Source organism: Leptonotus elevatus, chromosome 17, assembly GCF_054856555.1.
Source record: "Leptonotus elevatus isolate MCC_2025b chromosome 17, RoL_Lele_1.0, whole genome shotgun sequence".
Classification (NCBI taxonomy): Eukaryota; Metazoa; Chordata; class Actinopteri; order Syngnathiformes; family Syngnathidae; genus Leptonotus; species Leptonotus elevatus.
The window spans coordinates 12,397,135-12,413,164 of record NC_141255.1 but is presented as its reverse complement, the minus strand read 5'-3'; the positions used below and the strand labels follow the sequence as shown (position 1 = coordinate 12,413,164).

At 47.5% G+C, this 16,030-nt stretch overlaps 4 protein-coding genes across 4 annotated transcripts; 2 read left to right on the top strand and 2 right to left on the bottom strand.

Moving 5' to 3' along the window:
• Positions 1–110: 110 nt before the first annotated feature.
• On the top strand, positions 111–3,130 carry ltb4r (leukotriene B4 receptor). Its single transcript, XM_086059374.1, has 3 exons — positions 111–1,544; positions 1,690–1,966; positions 2,036–3,130. The coding sequence occupies exons 1-3, from the start codon at positions 1,075–1,077 to the stop codon at positions 2,414–2,416; spliced, it is 1,128 nt and encodes a 375-aa protein (XP_085915500.1). The 5' UTR covers positions 111–1,074; the 3' UTR covers positions 2,417–3,130.
• A 204-nt stretch (positions 3,131–3,334) lies between these two features.
• LOC147159959 (kelch-like protein 33) lies at positions 3,335–6,044 on the top strand. Its single transcript, XM_086059462.1, has 5 exons — positions 3,335–4,079; positions 4,151–4,716; positions 4,823–5,193; positions 5,262–5,432; positions 5,513–6,044. The coding sequence occupies exons 1-5, from the start codon at positions 3,335–3,337 to the stop codon at positions 6,030–6,032; spliced, it is 2,373 nt and encodes a 790-aa protein (XP_085915588.1). The 3' UTR covers positions 6,033–6,044.
• Positions 6,045–6,208: 164 nt separating this feature from the next.
• Positions 6,209–9,805, bottom strand: LOC147159958 (kelch-like protein 33). The gene is made up of 4 exons (XM_086059461.1): positions 8,475–9,805; positions 7,466–8,405; positions 7,231–7,398; positions 6,209–7,097 (listed from the first exon to the last, which is right to left on the bottom strand). The coding sequence occupies exons 1-4, from the start codon at positions 9,604–9,606 to the stop codon at positions 6,542–6,544; spliced, it is 2,796 nt and encodes a 931-aa protein (XP_085915587.1). The 5' UTR covers positions 9,607–9,805; the 3' UTR covers positions 6,209–6,541.
• Positions 9,806–10,534: 729 nt separating this feature from the next.
• LOC147159957 (uncharacterized) lies at positions 10,535–12,728 on the bottom strand. The gene is made up of 5 exons (XM_086059144.1): positions 12,717–12,728; positions 11,796–11,861; positions 11,625–11,695; positions 11,366–11,537; positions 10,535–11,170 (listed from the first exon to the last, which is right to left on the bottom strand). Exons 2-5 carry the CDS (start codon positions 11,826–11,828, stop codon positions 10,988–10,990), a joined length of 459 nt encoding a protein of 152 aa, XP_085915270.1. The 5' UTR covers positions 11,829–11,861; positions 12,717–12,728; the 3' UTR covers positions 10,535–10,987.
• Positions 12,729–16,030: the final 3,302 nt, after the last annotated feature.

The window sequence follows — 16,030 nt, the reverse complement described above, 5'->3', positions numbered from 1 at the left end:
TAACGAGTCATTGGTGACATCATGTCTCTGATTTGTCATTTAGAAACTTCCGGATGTTTTTCTTGTGTTGTTCATTCATGTCCCGTTTGCACAACCGGACGCCCTCTCGTTGGGTAAACCTGCGCAAGCCAATGACAACTAGTACTTGGCAATTGTAATTTAACAATAGAACTGCACTGCATCATAGTGAGAAAGGAGAACAATATTTTAACCCCCTAATATTAGTAATATTATAAATATTGTTATTCAACCTAAACTTTTTTTTTTTTTAAACAATAATGTGTTGTATGGTTGCCCACTAGTCTAAACACGCATTCCGATTAAAATCATGGAAGAAGAGTTAAGCAGCAAAATGCAGCCGTTTTTAGCCATCTCAAGGGGCGGCCATTTTGCTACTTGCTGTCGACTGAAAATGACATAACAGTTGATCGGGGCGCAGCTGTTTTTTTGTGTTTGGTCATGTGAAGTTTGAAAGCAGAGCCGTCGTTGGTAGTTACCTGAGCCCGAGAGCAACTATGATGTCATCGTCAGTCGACAGCAAGTGGCAAAATGGCTGCCCCCTGAGATGGATATAAGCGGGTGGATTTTGTTGCTGAACTCATATTCCGCAAATGTATCATTAATCAGAAAACTGTGTTTAGATAGTGGGGCTGCGTAGAACATATTGTAGATATATTTTTTAATAGTGTCGCTTTCTTACAGTATGCCACTGTACTGTGTACTCACAAATTGTCCACTGAATGTTGTTGACAAAGCCTTTTGTATTCTTGGCCAGTGTTTTGCGCACAGGTTGTATCTGCGCAAATTGTGTCCTCACAGCAGCCACTAGAGCGTCCTCCTTTATCTACTCAAGTAACTTGATTTAATTGTATTACTACTTGAACGTCATTTGGAAAGTCCATATTTGTTCACCGTGTCCTCCCAGGGCACTATTGTGAAACGCTGATGTTGTAACATGTCTTGAGCAGAGACTAGCTTGCCTGCTTGCTGTTAATTCAACATATCCTGTTTCCGGTTGCTTCTATAAAAGGTTGCAGTCTACGGGAGAAGTCAAAGTGTTGAGTGGATTACTCGATGGAGTCCAATAGCACCGCTGCCTTCTCGCTGCCCATCAGCACCTCGGCCAAGGTCGGCATCGCCATCTTGACCTTGGCCTTCGCGATGGGCTTCCCCGGGAACCTCTTCGTGGTGTGGTCGGTGGTTTGCCGCGTCCAAAAGCGCTCTGTGACGTGCTTGCTGGTACTCAACCTGGCCGTGGCCGACGCTTTGGTGCTGCTCACGGCACCCATCTTCCTGCGTTACCTTGCTGGGGGGCATGGATGGGAGTTTGGCTCGGCGGCCTGCAAGTTGGTGCACTACCTGTCCTGCGTCAACATGTACGTGTCTATCTACCTTATCTGCCTGATGAGCATGGATCGCTGGCTGGCCGTCACTAGGCCTTTCCTGTCTCAGAGGATGCGGACTAAGCGCTCCCTGCTGATTCTCCTCCTGGTTGTCTGGATCATAGCGTTCTTGCTGGCCCTCCCGATGCCTTTCTACCGCAGGTAAGTCCCGTGACGTTGGTCCGGTTCCGTACAGACGCTCCCTCTCCGTCCATCTTTAAGTACTCGCCGAAAATGTGGGCATCCGTCAGCGACAGCAAATGCCCAACTCTGTTGATTGCAGTCTTGTGTTCTCGTGTGTTTGCAGCAATCTGACTAAAAAGTTCCCAAACAATGCCACGTTGAGATTTTGCATCCCGTACCACTGGCGAAGTGCAGGTCATCGGATCTTTCAATATACCTTTGAGACCATCATGGGCTGCCTGGTGCCCTTCTCCCTCATCAATACCTGCTACTCGTCCGTCATCTGCCGCCTGCAGAGCGCCATGTTCCAGCGGCGAGGCAAAGGCAGCCGGCTGATCCTGATGATCATCTGCGCCTTTGCCATTTTCTGGCTGCCGTATCACATCGTCAACATCATCGAGGTGATTCTGCTAACCCCCTCTAAGTGTCAAGGATGTCTGCGTATTTAACCCTGTGCTCCCCTCCGCCAGGTGATCGGACTCTTGCAGGGCAGCAAGCCGACCGAGAACGCCGCTCTCGTGGCACGTCCCAACGTCACCGCCTTCGCCTACTTCAGTAGCGCCGTCAACCCCATTCTGTACGTCTTTGCCGGCAGCTCTCACATCCGCCAGGCCGGTCTCAACTTCATGGGCAAGCTCTTTGAGGCCACCTACTCCGAGAGCAGGAGCACATCCACCTTTACTCGCAGCGGACGCAGCTCGTCGCGGGAAGAAGCCTCCATGCTGCAGACGCTGTCTGTCAAACTGGGGAAGCCGTTCAGAGACAGGAGGGGAGAAAGCAGCAATGTGGCGACAGGAGAGATGGACGAGCCGGAACTCAAGACTCTGACAAGGGTTGAGCCATTAGAATAGCCCTGAGATTAACTTTGCTCTTTATTTTCCTTTTGTTGTTGTATACAAACATTCTATCCACTTCCATCCGTTACAAGAACTTAAAATGGAAGTCAACCGAAAAAATTTCTTTACAATAATATTTTGTATGGGCCCCCAACAACCAGTCATGGCTCAGCTTCAGAAAACAGGTGAGCCGTGATTGGTCATGACCTAAGCCCTGAGCAACCGTGATGTCTTTTTCAGACAGAAAGTGACAAAATGGCCGCCCACTGAGAGGGAGAAAAACAGATGGATTTTGCTACTTAACTCATATTCTACAAACACAAGATGAATCAGAAGACTGCGTTTAGACTAGCTGGGGCGCACAGAACGTATTGTAAAGAAGAAGTTTGGGTTGACTTCACAAGGAAATATTAGCTTTAGCTTAATTGTGCTTGACAATGTCAAAGGTATTCATTTAACAATATGTTTGTTATTATCATATTTGGTTGTAGTTGTAGCGGTGTACTACTGTATGGTATAACAGATAGCTGGGCCTAAAAAATTGCGTGATCCAGATGTGTGGCGACACTTCCTGTCTGTTTCAACACGCGCCATTTACAAAACCACATATGATATATCGTTTATGGCCAAATCTGGTGTTGTTTTTGTCATCTTCAACAGAATCTTTGCATGAGCAAACTGATGTTTGTAGAGTGAGAAAAATACCAAATAAAGTATTTGTTGGATTCACCTCTTGACTGTGAATGCGGGAAATTGGACGCACAAAGCCATGATTGTGCCAACTTGGTGTGAAAGGGAATCTGAGTGACGGCCACGCTTAGAATAGCATCTTGTTGCCGGCCAGCGGGAGCACGAGCAGACCGAGAGAGACACGAGTGGACGAGGCACGCTTTATTTTGTTGTTGTTTTTTTACGGCGCTTGGTTGAATCCACATGGAGGCGAGCGGAAGTGGGCTGCCAGCAGAATGGGAAGAGCAGTGGAGGAGGGAGAAGGAAAGACGGAAACAAGTACTTGGAGAAGGAAGGGAAGGTGTTGAGCAAGACAAGCGTGAGCTAAGAAGGATCGTGGCTTTCAATGACTCCAGATTGGGGCTGACAAGCGAGAAGGCGGAACCAGGCGGATCCGAGCTCATTGAGGACGAAGGGCGTGGAGATAATGTCCGACTGTGTCTGAGCGAAAGCTTTCCTTGTGAGATGTTCAAGGTCCTGAGGGAGTTGCTTGAATCGTGTCTCCTCACAGACATGATCTTGACCATAGAGGACGGGAGCAGCTTCAAAGTTCACTCTTCCATCCTTGCCGCTGTCAGCTCTTTCATTGAGGCGAGGGTGAGGGAAGAAACTCAAACGCGCATTGAAGGTGAGGTTGCTGCCCACCAGTGGTGTCTAGTTCTAGGTCCAGATGTGGATCATTGTGGGCTACAGGCAGTTATACAGTTTGCCTACTCTGGGGAGTTTAGTGTGGGTGACTCCCTACCCCAAATTGAGGCAGCAGCTCGTGCACTCGGAGTTCCGAGATTGTTGGACCTCTGTGACCAAACTGCGGAGTCAGGCTCCAAAAAGGAACAAGCGGTTTCTGCCGAAGAGGAGATGAGACATACCCTTCGTTCCGTGGCGAAGCTGTGGGCGGACGCTGTGGGCTGCGATGTCATTTTGGATGTGAGCGGAACTTTGTTTCATGGTTCGTACTATCAATTACTAAAGTTATTTTTGTTGTTACATTGGCTCGGACTGAACTACCTCTTCTGTCAGTTCACAGGGTGATCCTGGCAGCATGCAGTGATTACTTCCGAGGCATGTTCACCAGCGGGATGAGGGAGTCCTCCCAAGCCCGTGTTGCCCTTCCTTTGCAAATAATTCCAGAGATGACTGCTTTGATTTGCTTCTGCTACTGCGGGACCCTCCCTGTTAACTGGGACTGTGTCTTCGAGCTCGCCTGCTCAGCACTCCAGTTCCAGTTCCGGTCAGCTGTCTTGCTTTGCCTCCTCTTCATGAAACAGGAAATGGGAACGGGTTCATGCCTGGACGTGGCTTCTTTTGCCGAAGCTTACGGGATATCAGAGCTCCTCGAGGAAGCCAACGACTATGTGCTGCAAAACTTCTTGGAGGTGTCTGCTACTGAAAAGTTTTTGGACCTTCAAGTTGAAAAGCTTCTAGATTTTCTCTGTAGCGATGGTCTCAGTGTGCCATCTGAGCTGGTTGTGTTTCGAGCATTAGTCTCCTGGCTGGAGGCGGATCCTGAGCAGCGACTGGAACATGCCGGCAAACTGATGGGAGGAGTTCGCTTCCCCCTCATGACCTTCCGAGAGTTTCGGGAGGTGAGTGATCTTCAAGACTGCAATCAAAGGCATCTAAAGGGATTGATAAAATTGAGTTGCACTCACACGACTCACTACTCCTTCCCCTTTGTGATCTTTGGTCTAGGTCAGGGCCATTAACCTGCGCATGGAAACCAAAGACGTGCAACTCCATGGTGCTGCTTTTAAGGAGTTTGGATCCAACCTGTCGGTGTGCGATCACTGTCGGGTGAGGCGTCCCAAAGACTCCGTGGTTCTTGTTGGCGGGGACCGGCTGGACCCAGATGTGGGTCAACGCATACCAAGTGCCGAAATGTGGTTTGTAAACTCCCTGCGCTCCGGCATAGGCCTGGTGAAGGACATCGAGTGGAAGCGGCTGGCCCAGATTCCAGATAGGCCGAAGTTCAGACACGGCGTTGCAAGCCTCGGTGGGCGGTTGTTTGTGGTTGGAGGATGTTACTTCTATGCCAAGGACAATGTGATGAAATCCACCTACAGGTGAATGCAGTTGATGTGCACAACCTTTTAGCGCTTTCACTCACGCCTGTCACTTTTTATCACGCTAGCTATGACCCCAAGCAAGATCTCTGGAAAAGGTGCACTGACATGCAGGAATGTCGAAGTAACTTCTCAATTGTGGTGCACCGAGGTCAGCTTTGTGCCATTGGTGGCGATAAGCAGCTCAACACGAATTTAAACAGTGTGGAGATGTACGACTCTAAGGCTGATACCTGGAGGTGAGCTTGTCAGTAGCTTGTATCACATTAGCTTAGCTTGATTTGTTTTCCTGTCTCACGCTGTTCGTTGATTCTCTCAGCTTTGCCCATCCGCTGAACCATCCGCTAAGCGGTCAAGCCGCCTCAGTCCTCGATGGAAGGGTGTTCGTCTCTGGAGGTTTTGACCCGGAGTATGTTTGTGTTGCTTCTCTGTTGGTGTATGACCCTGAGGCGGGAAGCGTCCACATGGCAGATATGAGTCAAGACCGGGCCCAGCACTGCATGGAGGCAGTGCGAAGTCGCCTTTATGTGGCCGGCGGCGTGTGCAACCTGCGGAAGTATTACACAGACCAGCTCACCTGTGAGATTTACGATCCGGCTGCTGATTGTTGGACATTTCTTGCGCCGCTGCCCGTACCTCATGTGGGTGCAGCCTCGGCCATCTTGGAGGAGAATGTCTATATCCTGGGAGGGTACTGCCAGGAGGACTACAGTGAGTCTGGACTCGTCCACAGGTTTAACCGTGCCACACAACGCTGGGAACGGATGGGTAAGGTACCAGCTGCTGTGACGGACATTCGAGCCTGTGTGCTACGACTACCCCAGCACTTGAGATGCTAGCTTGAAGCTCACATCTGGATTGTCTTTTTCACTAATGTGCTGATAAACCGGCATGTAATATTAAAACAAAAATAATAATAAAATCTATTTAATCTTGTAAAGCGGGTTCAGTGAATCTAACATGAAGAAAATGGACGAATATCGCAGAGTGATATGGGAGGAACTGCTGAACAAAATGGACCCACTCAGGTAGCAGGTGCAAGAATATTATATTTATTCCTGTACATTGTGTTCATCATTTCGTTTTAAACAAAGACACACATGAAGGACAGTGACAAAAAGGAAATTAGCCTGCTGATACTGACAGGTGGTAGGACCTGTATACGTAGCACCGTATATTTACAACTGGCTTTGTTTTTCTTCCTTCCACCAGTTGCAAAACTTAAGAGATTTCATAGTTTTCTATGCAATAACAAACAAAAATACTAAATGTTTTGTTTCGGTCAGCACTCAACATGACTAAAACTTTCAGAAGCACATTCAAAATCCATGTTACATTTAAAGCACTCTCAGAGCAACTGATGTTCAAAATGGCCTTCTAAATTGCGTAGATGTGGTGGCAAAAGAAGCACAGACGCTCGCAAGTCGTTGTTAGGCCCCGGCATCTTTCCCATGTTCTCCCATCTCCCACGGAGGGCGGGGTCGTAGCGGTGGACCATATTCGTATCGCTGTAGTCCTCCTGACTGTAGCCGCCCAGCACGTACAACTTCCCTTCCAGAACGGCACTTCCCGCCCCCACGTGAGGCACCGGCAGAGCCGAGAAAGCCGTCCACGAGTCTGTGGCGGGTTCGTATACCTCGCAGGCCAGCTGATCCATCACCGTCTGGTTCGCATCCGATGTGATCCCGCCTGCTACGTATAGGCGGTTGTCAAGGGTTTCCATGCAGTGGTGAGCACGTGCTTGAGACATGTTTGCCAGGTAGGTGCTGCCTTTCTCCGGGTGGTAGACAAACAGTGATGCCAGACACCGATTGTCGCTGTTCATTCCTCCTGAGATGAAGATCTGCCCTTGCAAAACTTTGGCCACATGTCCACAGCGGGTCAGATCCAGGGGATGAGCAAAGCTGAAATGGACAATATGCGAGAAGATTTTAATTTTCTGCGGTCAGTCACGGTCATGCTACTTAAGCTAATAAAGCTACATTTATTAGCATTCTCAGTTGGTTGCAGCCAGCCAATGCACTGTTCTGTTCTTACCTCCAAGAGTTTGAAGCAGGTGAGAAGCATTCCACGCTGTCTATGTAATCAGGGTGACAGCGCCCCCCAATGGCATATATGTTCCCGCCTGTCATTGCCACAGAGAAGTAGCACCTCTTGTTTGTCATGTCAGCCATTTTCTCCCAGCTATTTTGGAGTGGGTCATACCTGGTGAAAGAATGATTAATAGTCCAATGTCAAAAAGTAAACTTGAGCCCCTTATAACAAGCTTCACCTGTAAACGGACTTCAGGGTGTCTTCTGTGCCGTAGTATTTTTTCCCACCAAACACGTACAGTTGGCCTTTGAGTACCACAGCCTCATGACAGAACCTTGCTGGTTCTGGCATCTCGCCCAGCTGTCGCCACTCAATCGCCTTTCTTATTCCCGTGTGGTTAATCAGGGAATTTCCGAACCAGACTCCTCTGCTCAAACACCGGCTGCCCAGATCCTCGGAGATCTGGTCACCGCCGGTCAAGACTAGTATCTGTTTCGGTAGGTAGATGCGGTACTGGCTCTGCGGTGCCACCTCGTTGGAGCAGAAATGCTCCCAAACTGCTTCATAGAGGTCCGCCATTTTGTGTTCAGACCACAGGTTCACCGACTGAACCTCTTTGAATTCCTCAAACGTCATGAGGGGGAAGTGGATGGTTTTCATGAGCTCCCTGGCAAGTTTAAGTCTGGTCTTTGGCTTGGCTTGGATCCAGCCTGCGACTGCCTTAAATAACACCAGCTCGGATGGAACACAAAGTGAGCGACTGTTCAGGTATCTCAGGAGCTGTTTAGCCGGCAGGTCCTTAAACTTAAAGGTGCAGGCCACCTTTTGGAATTGCCGCAACACAAAATCATCGGAGACTTCAAGAAGCTGCGTCATCTGGTAAGCTTCGGCGAATGATACCACATCTAGGCAGAAGTCCGGATTGAGTTCACGCTGCAGGAAGTCGAGGCTCAAGGAGAGTGCCGGCTGGTACTGGAGCTGCAGGGCGGTGCTGCTGATCTCAAATACGCGACTCCAGCTGAGGGGGATGGTGCCACTGTAGGAAGTTTCAATGAGAGCCTCCAAGTCTGAAGCCAACAGGAACGGAAGACTGATGTGGGACTGAGCGGACTCTTTCATTCCCGAGCTGAACATTCCACGGAAGAAGTCACTGCTGGCTGCCAAGATGACTCTGTGAGCTGGAAGCAAGACAATTAGACTCGACACGTCCTGTCCAATACGGTTTTCAATATTGTTTCGGTACTCACCAGGAAGCGATGCTCCGATTGCTTTAAGAACAACGTTGCAGCCCACTTGGTCCATCCACAAATTTCGAATCGAAAGAAAATTGATGGCCATTTGTTCTTTTGCGGAGATGTTGTTCTCCTCTTGAGTGGTGGTAGAGGACCTCTGCTGCTTGCGGAGAAAATCCAAAACTCTGTGGGCGCCCAGATGCTGAGCTGCAGCTTCTACATGTGCCAACGTGTCCTCCTCCAGACAGGATATGAGTCCAGTGTAGGCAAAGTCCACGATCGCATCCAAGCCCCGGAAGTCCACATCTGGACCCAAGCAAATGGAGTACCTGTGCTCTTCCTCGACCACACTGTACTTCAAATTGTTCTCGACCAGGGAGCTGACAGCTGCCATGACGATGGAATGTAGGCGGAGCCTCCTGCCATCATTTGTTCTGAGAGTGAGGTCGGTGAGTAGAGATGAGTCCCGGAAAGCCCTCAAGGTGTGGAACAGCTCCACATGGTGGTCATCTTTGCAGTACATCTTTATGTTGTCTGCTTCGTCGCCCTCCTGTGAGCACCATGTCACCTCATCATCGCTTGAATCCTCCTCCTCATGTTCCACTTCTTCATGGCTTTTCCGTGACATGGTAGCCATCCTCTCATCTTCCCAAAGTTCTATTCCCTCTTTTAAAGCACCCAATGTTCCATTTCTCCACTTTCCACCATCTTGCCCAATCCATCTCAAATCTTCCACAGAATCTTCTCCTGGCCATTCTGAGCTTCTCTGTTCCAGCTCCCAGTTTCCCAGCATCTGGTGGACTGAGTTCTGTTCTTCGTCTTTTCCCTCATCCACAGTCTCTCCCCCTTCCTCCTTTCCCCCCTCGCTGACAGCAAGCTCCCTGACAACTCCCATCACCGCCTTCTTCTCCTCCATGTCCTCCACCTTTCTGTTTTCGGCCCCCAACTCTTCATCTTTCCACACCTGTTTCTCTTTATTCATCCAATCATCATTCCCCTCTTGTTCCTTTACACACACTTCAGCGTGTTCCTCGTCCTCCTCGTCCTCCTCGCTCACATCCACTGGAACCCAGCGCCTTACCCTCTGCTCCATCTCCTTCCTCCATTGCTCCCAGTCAGGCTGCAGCTGCGGAATTGCCACCTCCATGGAGCTCAGTCAGCCTCAAACATCAGTCCGTACCGAAGTCTTCTCAAAATGTCTGCCCCGTCCCATCCTGGTGTCTTTTTTGATTGTGCACTGCCTCGCTCTCCTCTCAAGTGCATGTCATCTTCAGAGTGAGCGAACATGTTGCTATATTGAGGCTACAACTGTATAACGGCAGCAAATTAGAATGCCAGATTGTCTGAGGTGCTAATGTTACACATATCATCTCACATTGAAGCTTACTGCACTGCAGCTTTTAAATCCAAACCCATTTGACCCACTTAAAGCGATCTATACAGACTTGGAGGCTGCTGGTTCCCAGCCAAAATTCTCTCCTCCTTGTCGGGCACGTTGATCTTGATCCATATGACTGCGGGATCTTTATTAATTGCCCGGAGGGGGCCAAGGTGGGTTCACGTTGCTCTTGTGCATCCAATCACTGAGGAATCTGGGTCAAGGATCAAGAGGCGTGTGGAGGCCCGGGGGGTAAGACAACACATTTTCACCTGTTGTTGTGTATGCTGTGATGGGAAGCAAACAGCTGACGAGCTCAAGCATTGAAGAACGGACACTAGAAGCTCACCAGTAGCTCATAAATGCATCCTGTGGTCACATGGGCCATTTCTTGCCATTGATTTGAGAGCACGTACAATAAGCCCTGCTCACAGCGTTTTCACTGGGTTTGATGCGGCCGTCACAAAGTCACTTTGACAGAGTTTCACACTGGGCAAGGTTGTCAACATGCTCGCAGTTCTCAAGGCCACATGCTTGTCAACTTGACTGGCTGGGTACTGATCCGTCTCTGCGATGCTCTGTAAATAGACTCACTGGCCTCTTCACTGGGAAACGTTGACACAATCTAATTTGATCTATTACTCGGATAATTGTTTATATTTGTGATAGATAATCCCAAGTCATTACCACATGAAGTCAAATTTTTTAAAACGCTTTTTTTAATTGAAACACTTAAAATGATGATTAAAACCACGGTTAAGCATTCAAAAACGGATTTTCCAGCAGGCGTTATTAAATGGTAAAAGCTACGGGTGTATGATGGTACAGAAAGTTGTAAGATGGCGCACATCTGCTATTGCTTTTCAAAAATGGGTCTGGTTGCACTTCCTGAAGAGGGTGGTAGGTGGCGCTGAGATGGTGACAAGGACATCGGGCGGCGTTCTTCATCGCTGCGCCAACTAGCACAGTAGAAACCGAGGAGTTGCATAGTCGTCATTGTTGGGAATTCTATTTTAAAGATGAGATGAGCCACCTCGGACCAAAATCGTCACCCAAGACACGTGAAAGTTCTCACGTTTACCGTGGACACAAATAAAATGAACGTGTTAAATGTTTGTGCTTGATCCCATCTGACTTTCCGCTCGGCTTGTCAGGTTCTGACCCACGGGAGCAGGAAGGATGCGATGGCGGCAGCGAGGGCGAGCAAGAGGACAAGCAGCGGGGGCGCAAGGGCCGGCGCCCACCCGCACGAGTGAGGTTCCGGCTCTGCTTCCGCCCCCTTGTCCGCACTGGGCCTGGAGATGATGAGCGGCCTCACCTGCGAGATGCTCTCCTGCGCGGACGTCAGAAGTGAGAATTGACCAAGGAACTATGTAGAAGTGAGTTTTCCGACTTTTCATTTAAACAAAAATATCATGTCAATATTACTGATGGATTTTTTTGTATTTGCGTCAATCTGTGTTTAAGACCTCCTCACTGCTAGATATGAGACTCATTTCATCATCATCATCATACATGTAAGACTTACTTCCAGGATGGTGCGGCTGTGCGTCCGGTCAGGACTGAGCCGCAGGTTCCACCGATGCGACCCGTGAGTGAGGCCGCCGTCGTCTTCGCTCTCAGTGGTGTCCTGCCGTGCCAGGCGTTGTCGTTTGCGGCGCCGTGAGCTGATTCGCTGGAGCGAGCCGGGCTCCTGGAGTCTAGAGGTAAGATATTATTAGTGAGCGCAAGCGGTCAGGTAAAAGGCGGCAATCTCTGGTGAAGCCGGCAGGTGTGAGCGGTGCCACCTGCAGTCGGCGTCCTCGATGTCGGCGTCTGCATCGCTTTCTCCCTGAGGGTCGGACAGCACGCACTCCTCCTGCGTATGCGGGGGAAGTTCATTTTTAACTTTGGTGCTACTTTTAGGAAACTGAGAGATCAGATAGACAATAATGTTAAATCAAGTGTTTGTACGGTACCTCTGTTCCGTATCCCTCAGAATAACGGGTCATGGTGAGTGGTGACTGAGCAGAGTTCACCTGCTCCTGCCAATCACACAAGGGAAAAAAAAACGGAATGTGCAAAGATGTCAGTTACAATAGTCAATATAATCTTACAGTTTCTATTACATGTGGCCGTCTGCCTTCTGTCAATAACATAATTCTCAGTGTGATCCATGAGCTCCCACATGTGGTACGCATAAGAATTGCTGCCCCAAGTACAGTTCAGTTGTATTCAACTCTTAAGTTAATAAGATTTTCATTTATTCTTGAAGACCTGTTTGGGTTCAAATATTGAATAAGGTGCCATTTTGATTTCCCCTTTATGTTCAGTACATTTTAATTGAACGATTAAAGTTCATTGTTTGTCTTAAACCGTGTAATAATACCTCTGTGGTCATATGGTGGTAGTTGAAGATAAAGGTGGTAGACGTGTAAAAAATACGAGAACCACTGGCTCATTAAACGTACTGTCATGATATACATGGGGGGGAAATACCAATGTGCTTGCTAAGAAACCTGCCATCCAGGTAAGAACCGATTAAGAGTAAGAAATTACGCGGTTGAATCGAGACAACCAGACTTGTTACGCTTTCTTTCTTTCTTTTTTTCTCATGTTTCCCGAAAACGTTCAAATACGAATTAGGTTAGCGACATGTGTCCTCGATCTTGTCCATAACATGTGTGCTGATGTCGATTATGTGCCGCACTCGCGTTACGTAACAGGCAACTTTTCACATCAGGACCAGCCGCAAAATGATGCCGCGAACGTTACAAACTCCCAGCTGGCGCATAAACAGCATAAAAAGCTTTTCTTGACTTTAACGTGAGCCGAAAATCCCAAAAGGCAATCATTTGACGCCGTCACATTTTAAACAAAGATATGGTAACGAATCTTACCTCGAACACATGTGGAACACGCAATCAGACCTAAAGGCTAAATGGAATCTTGTGCTTGGGCGCTAAACAGACGCACGCGACGATGTTTGACATTGTGGCAAATCCTTCGTGACGTCACCCGTAGAGATGATTGACAGCTGTGGTTACGGCGATATCAGTGTGATACAGGACGGAAGTGCGTAGTAATTATTACATTTCAAAATAAAACGTAATGTGGACGCATCACGGCGTGCTCATGAAATAAATTTATTTTATTAACGTGCACGAGTCTGACATTAAAAAGAAAAAGACGACATAATCCCAAATTTTGAAACTAATGTTTAAGAGTAGTGGTCGGAATGTACTAGGAGATGTTGCCGATAAAGTAACTTAAGCCACATTCTCTTTCAACCCAGAAACAAGCATCAAACTCAAGAATTGGTGATGAAGAGGAGTAACAACATCACAAGCAGGTCTCCATGATCCTTCCCCACGCAGGTGAGTGACACCACATCGCACTTTTGTCTTCATGAACGCTTAATGATTGTCAGACCATCAAGATGTCTTCTACCTGAAGCAGGCCATGGAGCAGCTGCTTGCCAGTCGGATCTGCAGGAATGTTCTAGCGACAGCGTTGGCCATCGGTTAGTGCACGCTGCGAGAAGGCAGGTGGGTGACAACATTTACGGGTCTATCTGTCAACTGCCAAATTCAATTTAAGTCAAGGCGCCACTGCGCTACCTCCCCTTCAGCCTGACATTGCACTCGAGCGCCATCCCATGGAGGCACAATGAACAGCAACGTATTGGGCACCAGCAGCTGTCAGTCAAAGGCACATGAAGTGGCTAAATTAATCTTTTTCAGATAAGAGCTGTCACTTGACAGATTTTTGTTTGTTTGTTTCTGTGTGTGTGTTGTGAACCGAAATTTGACACAGTTATATGTCACACAATGCAGTATTGTATTTGTTTATGTAAAAACAGAACAAAAATATGCCGCTATTGACATTTTTGTTTGGTTTAAGTAAATGAAGCATAAAAATTATTAAGTGCGAAGCATCTGGATGAGATAGTGATAGATTGTGTTATGTGTGTGTTACTGTATTGACACAATCAAGGAGCACAGAACAAGCTGTATTTTTTTTTAATGCTATGTTTTTGCAGCACTAAATCTCCAATGGTTCGTTCCATACGGCCGCAACTCGTTATGAGCGTTTTGTTGTGTCACTGCATGAATATTCATAAGCGGAGCTTTCATCTTTGGAAAGGAGGTTATTGGCAAGTGTAAATGATTCATGGTGCTCAACGGGACGGCGGGCGGGGGTCTTGTGGCGGCTTTTGGGTCTTACAGAATGGAGGAGATAAACGCGACGTCACAGGCGCTTAAAGTAGGTCAGCTATCAAGTTGTGATGTCACACTAGAGTCAGCCGTTAGCCAATAACTAGCAGCCCCCTCCTGTTTTTTCTACTCTTGGAAAAAAGAGAGCGCCCACCACCACCACATCCCCCTTTTTCTATGAAGCTGTCTCAGTCACATGGACAGCTACAGTAGACTTCATCATCTTTGCGGCAAACTTGCACGTCGTCCTCGTCTATAGAGCACCCCCCCCCCCCATATTTCTCCAAGACCCCTTTTCCCTCTTTCTACAACGCAATTATGAGGTGCTAAAGAGAACGTCTGTGAGCCACACTCTGTTGAAGCTATTTTTTTATTTATTTTTTCAAGTTGCAGCATCAAAAAATCCCACTAGGCCATTATGTGGTGTTGGTGTGTGGGTGTAAAAAAATTAATCATAAAATAAATAAATAAATAAATAAATTAAAAGACAAACCAGAGCTTTATTAGCGTAATGCCAACGCTGCATGTGAAGTGAGGTGAAACAAATACACTCTTGCGGCTTATTGACCCATCAGGCAAAAGCGCTCATGTGAGTGTCGCCTGTCAACACATGCTAGCATCAATTAGTTTGGGCCCTTGACTGATTGTAACGGCACTTGGCACATTGTCATGGCAACGACATTGAATTAGATTTCACCTTGCAAAAGTCCAAATGATCCTTATAGTTTATTAAACATTCAGAATGTAAAGAATTAAATCGTTTTTGACCCATTTTTTTGCTTCACTTCAGTAGAAATTGTGCTGCTCCTTTTGGTGTGTGCATCATGGCCACCTGGGGGCAGTATAATACAGATAGTTTTCACAACTGATTCAATAATCTTGTCCTCTGAGTGTTTACACGAAGCCCACTCTCAGGCACACACATGAATGTTGTGCAACACAGCACAACACGACACACGTAGAGTGTGTCGTGTTGTGGGTGCGTTACGTCACCCGAAGGCCCGTTAATCTGTCCGAGCAGGACAGCTGGCAGCCGACGTCCAGCAATGTCCAACACGGTTGACATGTGTGCAGCAGTTGTTCTGCATGCTTATGTTATTTATGTATTTAGATACTTACACACACACACACATGTTTTTTTACTATCTTTGTGGGGCCATCTCATTGACATCCCCTAACCCCAACCATCAAAAATTATTCCCTACCCCTATTCATTACCCTAACCTCAACCATAACCCAATTCAAACCTACACTCTAAAACCAAGTCTTGACCCTCAAAAAGAGGTCTAAACTTGTGGGGCCCAGCAAAATGGCCCCACAACTCTGTGAAATGCCAGAATGTTGGCCCCACTATGTAACACACACACACACGCATGCACACACATGCATTTCCTATCCCTTAACCCCAACCATAAACAAATGATTGCCTACCCTCATTCCTTACCCTAACCTCAACCATAACCCAATTCAAACCTAAACTCTAAAACTAAGTTTTGACCCTCAAAAAGAGGTTTGGACTCATGGGGACCACCAAAATGTCCCCACAAGGACACGTGGTCCCCACAATGATAGTTTTTTATTTAAATTTTGTGTTATTATGTCTACTGTATAAAATAAATACTAATAAAAGTAATTTAAAATTCAAAGTATGTAAACCAAATTAAAAAATTGTTATGTGAGTAGGCCTATAATTAATGATCTTATTTGTTTATGTGGTATAATATCATACATTATATAACGATAGTTTATCTGCGTGTTAAACAAGGCTGGACCGTACCACCATGGTGTTGAAAATAAGGGGTGATAGGGGGGCTCCTCAGAACGCCTGAAACCTCTTGATACTCGCACGCGCGCGGGCTCGTCACGCAGTGTGCACGCACGCGCTTCCCTATACAATAAACCCGCTATGAGCGCTTTGTGGTGCATGTGAGGACATAGAACTTGCAACCCCCCCGCAGAGTCATTTCCATCTCTCCTTTTGATTGACGGGTCCAGGC